Source organism: Corvus kubaryi, unplaced genomic scaffold (genome assembly GCF_017639235.1).
Source record: "Corvus kubaryi isolate FWS band 111438036 unplaced genomic scaffold, C.kubaryi_AGA036_p1.0 135, whole genome shotgun sequence".
NCBI lineage: Eukaryota > Metazoa > Chordata > Aves > Passeriformes > Corvidae > Corvus > Corvus kubaryi.
Window position 1 is genome coordinate 563139 of NW_024580669.1, and position 6667 is coordinate 569805.

Here is a 6667-nt window from a genome sequence, read left to right on the forward strand (position 1 = left end):
AAAACCCCCAAAAACAGAGAGAAAACCCCCAACACAGAGAGATAAACCCCCAAAACAGAGAGAAAATCCCCCAAAAACAGAGAGAAAACCCCCAAAACAGAGAGAAAACTCCCAAAACAGAGAGAAAACTCCCAAAACAGCGATGAAACCCCCCTGATCTTCGAAGAGCACTCACAGGAACTTGGGAGCTCTCAAAGGCAGTTGGAACATGAAAAAATAATCCCGAAAAATTCCATTTTTGGTGTTCAAAATGCCCCTGCCCATGGCTCCAGACCCACGGCCATAAAGCCAGGATGAAGCCACGGAAAACCAGTCCCAAAATCCCCCTCCCAGTACAAGCTCCTGGAATCCCAGCTGGGCTCCAGGACTTTTAATTTCCTTGGGAAGTGCAGAGCGAGACGCAGAAATTGGGGGTTTCTTACAGCCAAACGCTCTTTTTTTGGGATTTTTTTTGGGATTTTTTTTGGAATTTGGCAGGAGCCAACCCACGGGAGGGATCGGCTGGATCCACTCCAGGAATTCCAAGGGCGGTATTTGATCATGGAATGCTCAAATCCCAAGGGCAGGGACACCTCCCACTATCCCAGGATGCTCCAAGCCCTGGCCTCGGATACTTCCAAGGATCCAGAGGCAGCTTCTCTGGGAATTCTACTCCAGAATTCCTTCCCAATTTTTGACATTTTCCCTGTTCCAATCCAAAGCCATTTCCCCCCTCCTCTTATCTCTGCTGTTATCTGGTTGTGCCATCATGGCTCAGCTTTCCAAGGCATTTTTTCCCAAGGGAACAGCTCTCCTACCCCTCTCTGCCTGCTCGTTGTCTCCTGCAGGTTTTGATGCTCTGTTTTCCAAACTTTTTGGCGTTTTACTTTTCCCTGGCTTTGCGCCGTTCTCCGCAACTGGAACCTTCCTCGTGTCCGGGTTTTCCAGAGTTTTTGGCCTCTTTGCTTCCACGCCAGGAGCACCAGGAGCTGAGGATTCCTTCTCAGCAAGGTCACACTGGGGTTTGTGGATGATTTCTGCAGCCAGCACCTCCGCACCTGGGACAGGGAAAACCAGGGGGATTTCTTTTTATTTGGGAATTCTTTGGGAATTGAAAAGGAATCGGGAAGAGGGAGGTGTTTTTTAGGATTTCCTTCTCGTTATCCTGATTGAACTGGGAATAAATCCATTACCTCACCAGGAAGCAAAGGAAGGGAACAGCACGAGGCCACTGCACCCAGCTTCAGGCACGTTCCCTGGGATAAATCCCAGGAGAAGAACCTGGAGATTTATTTGGATGCAGGATGTGCCCCAGGCACTTGGAAAGGCGAGGGGACGCTTCCTAGCGAACCCTTGAGCAGGAGGAACTCAACCCCATTTTTCCAGCACTCACCCCTTTTCCTCCCATGTGGAAACTGCAAATTGGCCAATTTCAGCATGGGCTCGTTGGGATTGGATCCTGATTTTTTGGGAAAAGACAAAGCCGTGTTAATTTTTTTCTTGGCTGCTTCCCTGTTCCTGCTGTCGTCTTCCACGGGATGTGCCTTGAGGGGTGACAGATTCTTCCCAAGGATCCGGCTGGATTTCCTCCTGTTCTGCTGGCCCCAGAGCTTGCTGGGAGAGTTGACATTTTTTGGGAATCCCTCCCCACCCTGCTCCAGCTCCAGAGTGGGATTTGGAGCCTCGCTCTCGTCCCTCCCGTTGGGAGGAGCGGGATCCGGCGAGGGCACGGCTGAGGAGGAATTCCCAGGATCGGCTCCCGGATTGCTGCCGGCACCACTCAGACATTCCAAGGCCGCCGACATTCCCAAGGTGAAGCTGCTGGGATCGGAGAGGTAACGCTGCAGCTGGGCCAGGGATCGCTCCGAGAGTTTCTGGGAAGGATGAGCAGCTTCATCCTCGGATGGAGAGCGCACAGAAGGAACGGGAATGTCGCTGTTCTGGCTGGGGCTGGGCTGAGAGTTTTCCTGGAGCTTCGCATATTCCTGGAGCTGCTCCTTGATCCAGGTGCTGGTGCTGCCTGAGGAATTCCAAGAGGAACTGGCGGCTTTCCGTAAGGCATAGCGAAGGCCAGGCAAAACCGAGGTGATTTTTAAGGAGATGTCGCTCCTGTCCCTGCTTTCCTTTGCATCCTGGTTTTCCACTGGGAAAGGAAAAGAAAAATCATTTAAATCCCACTAGGAAAGGGTTGAATTCCCTAAATCACCTCCCTGTTCCACACAAGGAGAGCATGGAAGTGAAAAGCTCCAAGAATCAGCTTGGCCCCAAGGAAGACGTTCCTGGGTTGATGCCAAAGGGAACAAAGAATTCCATGTGGGAGTCACAGAAGTGAATTAGACTGAAATGAAACACTGGAGTTGTATCAAGCAGCCCCATCCTGCAGGAAATTCCAGGTCCAAGATCCTTCACTGCAGCAATTCCCACTAAATCCAACATTTAGGACAGTCTGGAAAGAAATAGGATTTGTCATTGTTTGACTTTAAACCTGTTCACATTTGGGTTGTCCCGGCAGGGGGGCACCATTCCCAGATTTCTTGTGTTATGTCCCTGTCTGGATGGAAATTCCAGCAGCTCCATCTCCACCTGCTGCCAGCGTGGGATGCACTTGGTGATCCCAAAGTTTGGGAGTTCCTGGCTCCTCCCAGTGTCCATCCAGCTGGATGGTGACCCTGCCTCCAATTCCTTGGTGATCCCAAAGTTTGGGAGTTCCTGGCTCCTCCCAGTGTCCATCCAGCCGGATGGTGACCCTGTCTCCATGTCCTTGGTGATCCCAAAGGTTGGAATTTCACAGCCTCTTGTCCCAGACTCCCAGCCAGAGCTCCCAAACCTGCTCCAGATGGATCCCACCAAACATCCCAACCTCTCCAGAGGGATCCACACCACCAGGTCCCAGCCCCGAGGGTGCCACCCTCACAGGTGGCACCGTGGGATCCGGCTCTGCCTGGCACGGCCGTGTCCCAGAAATCCCTTCCCACCAGGAAAGCTCATCCAGCTCCTTTCCCACACAAACCAGGCTCATCCAGCTTTTCCCTCTGCAATCCAAGGGCTTGGAGTCAGCACCCTGCACCCACAGGCTTGGCCCAGCTGAGTGTTATGATCCGATTCCAAGGTTTCTTTTGGCCACAGGACAATTCCAGAGCCCTTCCCTGCCACCTCTCTTCCCAGCAAAAGGCAGAGGAATTCCTTGTCCCCTCCCAGCTGCGGGGTTTTCCTCACCCTGCTGGTCTCGCTTCCCGGCAAGCCCAGGAGTCCCTGGGAGCCAATTCCCAGTTTCCTGCCTCAGCTGCTGGCTCGGGAATGGCTGCCCAGGGAATGGCTGCCCAGGGAATGGCTGCCCACATTCCTTCTTGGTGCTGTCTGGACAGGAAGGAACAGATCCAGGGCTTGTTGGGAAAGGGGAAATCTGGGAATGGGCAATATTATTCATCCTTCGAGCCTGCCAGGAGCGATGTTCCTCACCTCCCCTGCACCCACGGCACGGCTGATCCTCCCTTCCCATCCCAAATCCCTGCACGGGGGATTCCTTTCTCCATGGAAAGGAGAAGCCTTTGGTTTGTAATCCCAGGGAAAGAGGTGTGGGAGGCAGGAGAGGGTCAGGATTGGCTGGGTGACACCGTGTGGGCGGAACGGGACAGCACGTGTGGGGAAATCCTGCTGCTCCTGAGGGAAAACATCCATCAATGTTTGGATCCCAGGGAATAACCAGGAATGTTCACTCAGGGTTATCCCTCTCTTCCCACCTTTATTCTGCTGCTCCGAACCTTCCCATCCCTCTGGGATGCACCTTGTGCCTGGTGTCCTCTCCAGTTTCCATCTGCTTCTCCCACAATATCCCGCTAAAAAAATCAGGATCTCCCTGGTCTCCTCTCTCCCAGCTCCCAGGATTTCAGGAATGAATCCCTCTGCTCCTCCAGGCATCACAGCAGCAACCTGATCCCAGGATTGACCTGGCACTTGGAATCTTCTGCCCAAACGTCCCTGACACCGTCTCTGCTCTCTGGCAACAGGGACAGGATCCATGGGAATGCTGGAGCTGTGCCAGGGGGGTTTAGGTTGGATATCAGGAAAGTTCTTACCCCAGAGGGTGCTGGGCACTGAACAGGATCCCCAGGGAATGGGCACATTCCCAAAACTCCAGGAGCGTTTGGACACGCTCAGGGACGGGGTGGGATTTTTGGGGTGTCTGTGCAGGGCCTGGAGCTGGATTTGATCCTTCCAGCTGAGGATATTCTGGAAAGAAACCAGGAAAGATCCCCTAGCAGCCCACCCTGGAATTCCAGGTGACTGAATTCAGGCACCAAATCCCACACTGCCAGGTCACCAGCACACCTTCACCTGAATTCCAAGCCCAAATCCTGAAGGAAAAGGTTTACAGCTGGAAGTTAACCACCCCCAAAAAAGACAAAGCAACCTTTGTGCTTGGATGTGCTGTTGGTTTTCCCTGCTGGAAAGGGAAGCTTTTCCCAGGGAAGGCAGCTGGGTGTGTCCTGGGTGCTTCCATGGGCAGTGCCAGCCTCTCTGCTGCCACGGGAGGACCGGAACACCGGAGTGTTCTGGCAGGAGCACTCTTGGCTCATCCCTGGGATGATCCCACAAAAAGCCAGCCGGAAGTTTCTCCTTATTTTCTCTTATTTCATAAAATCATGGAATAGTTCAGGCTGGAAAAGGACCTCAAAGCCCATCCAGTTGCAACCCCTTGGGCAGGGACACCTCCCACTGTCCCAGGCTGCTCCAAGCTCCATCCAACCCGGCCTTGGACAATTCCAGGGATCCAGGGGCAGCCACAGCTGCTCTGGGAATTCCATTCCAGCCCCTCCCCACTCTCCCAGCCAGGAATTCCTTCCCGATATCCCACCTAACCCTGCTCCCTGTCACTCTGAAGCCATTCCCTGTCTCCTGTCACTCCACCCCCTCGTAAAAAGCCTCTCTCCGCATTTTTTTCCGTTCCGCGTGTTTGTCCTGCAGGAAGAGCAGCACATTTGGGAATGCTGGGATTCCCTTCCCAGCTCCCTGAGCTCTGGCTCACCCTGAGGACAGCAAAGCTCTGCCCAGCCCCACTCCCTCCCTCCCCTCACATGGCCCAGAGCAGCCGCCACAGCTCCACATCCGCAACTTTTGCATCCCACAGAGAACTCCAAACCCTTTTTCGGGAGCAGAGCCCTTTCCCCACCTCTTCCCAGCTCTCCTCACCTTCCCCAGGCCGTGACCTCTCGCTCGTTATCTCGGCAGAGAACAATTCCCTGATTTTTCCCCCTCTTTGGAGCCGTGTCCAGCAAAGTGCCACGTGTCAGTCGGGATGGGAGCCAGGCTGGGCAGGATCCCGGCTCCCGGAGCTCATCCAGACAGCTCCAGGAGCCGCTGGAAAGGGCCTGGGAAGTGATTTTTGGTCACTCCCATCACGTGCAGGGAGCCAGCAAAGCACAGAGCCGGGTTTAAATCAGCTCAAAAGGCAACAGAAACGGAGATTTCCTCTCCTCCTTCATCACTCTGGGCTGGTTCCGAGCAGGAAAAGCCGGGTTTTGAGAGAGATTTGACCTTTCAGCGAGGATTTCACCCCAAAACGGAATCTGAGGGCAGCAGAGGGAAGCTCCTACCTGTGGGGCCCAGGGCCCGCGGCGAGGTGAACAGGAACAGGGCCAGGAGGCTGACAGGCTCCTTGGGCTCCAGCCCTGCAAAGGAACCCAGGCTTGGTTTAAGAAGCCAGGCTTAGTTTAAGAAACCAGGTTTAGTTAAAAAGAACAGGTCTTGGTAAAGAAAGCAGGTTTAGTTTAAGAAAACAGGTTTTGTTTTAGAAACCAGATCTAGTTTAAGAAACAAGGCTTAGTTTAAGGAACCAGATTTAGTTCCAGAAACAAGGTTTAAATCAAGAAAACCAGTTTTATTTAAGAAACCTTGTTTTATTTAAGAAACCAGATTCAGTTTAAGGAACCAGGTTTAGTTTTAGAAACCAGGTTTAGCTTAAGGAACCGGGATTTGGTTAAGAAACCAGGTTTAGTTCAAGAAGCCAGGTTTAGTTTAAGGAACCAGGTTTAGTTTAAGGAACCAAGTTTAAGAAACTAGGTGTAGTTTAAGAAACCACCTTTAGTTTAAGGAATCAGGTTTTATTTAAGGAACCAGGTTCAGTTTAAGAGGCCAGGTTCGGTTTAAGGAACCAGGTTCAGTTAAAGGAACCAGGTTCAGTTTAAGGAACCCAGTTTTATTTAAGACACCAGGTTCAGTTTAAGGAACCACGTTTAATTTAAGGAACCATGTTTAATTTAAGGAACCACGCTTAATTTAAGGAACCACGCTTAAGGAACTAGCTTTAGTTTAAGGAACCAACTTTAGGTTAAGGAGCCAGCCTTAGCTCAAGTGCCCCGTGCCAAACCCAGCAGGAGCTAAAGCCCAGCCCAGCCCAGCCCCGTTACCGTGGTCCCGTGCCAAGGCTGAGGCCATGAGCAGGATGAGCACCCCCTGCTCCCGCAGGTACTTGATGATGGCCTGCAACAAACACAGAGGTCAGAGCTCCGCTCCTGCCTGGCACGGCTGGCACCGAGCCGGGCACGGGGAGCTGGGCCACCGCCAGCTCCTTCCCCGGGGAGCGGGACACGGCTCCTCCCATCCCACTCAGGATTTGGGATCAGGGGGATTTGGGATCAGGGGGATTTGGGATCAGGAGCGTTCACAGCTCCTCCCATCCCACTCAGGA

The 6667-nt window shown here is 52.9% G+C and overlaps 1 protein-coding gene across 2 annotated transcripts in view; it reads right to left on the reverse strand.

Moving 5' to 3' along the window:
• Positions 1–6532, reverse strand: part of TASOR2 (transcription activation suppressor family member 2) — an 18588-nt gene extending 12056 nt beyond the window's left edge. Inside the window, exons 1-4 of one of the 2 annotated variants that reach the window (XM_042051804.1) lie at positions 6387–6532; positions 5574–5648; positions 1373–2122; positions 798–1037 (exon numbers count right to left, since the gene is read on the reverse strand). In XM_042051804.1, coding sequence (XP_041907738.1) covers positions 798–1037; positions 1373–2122; positions 5574–5648; positions 6387–6414 — 1093 coding nt within the window. In that variant the 5' untranslated portion in view covers positions 6415–6532. The remainder of the gene's footprint in view (positions 1–797; positions 1038–1372; positions 2123–5573; positions 5649–6386) is intronic. The other variant, XM_042051795.1, reaches the window with a different exon arrangement.
• Positions 6533–6667: the final 135 nt, after the last annotated feature.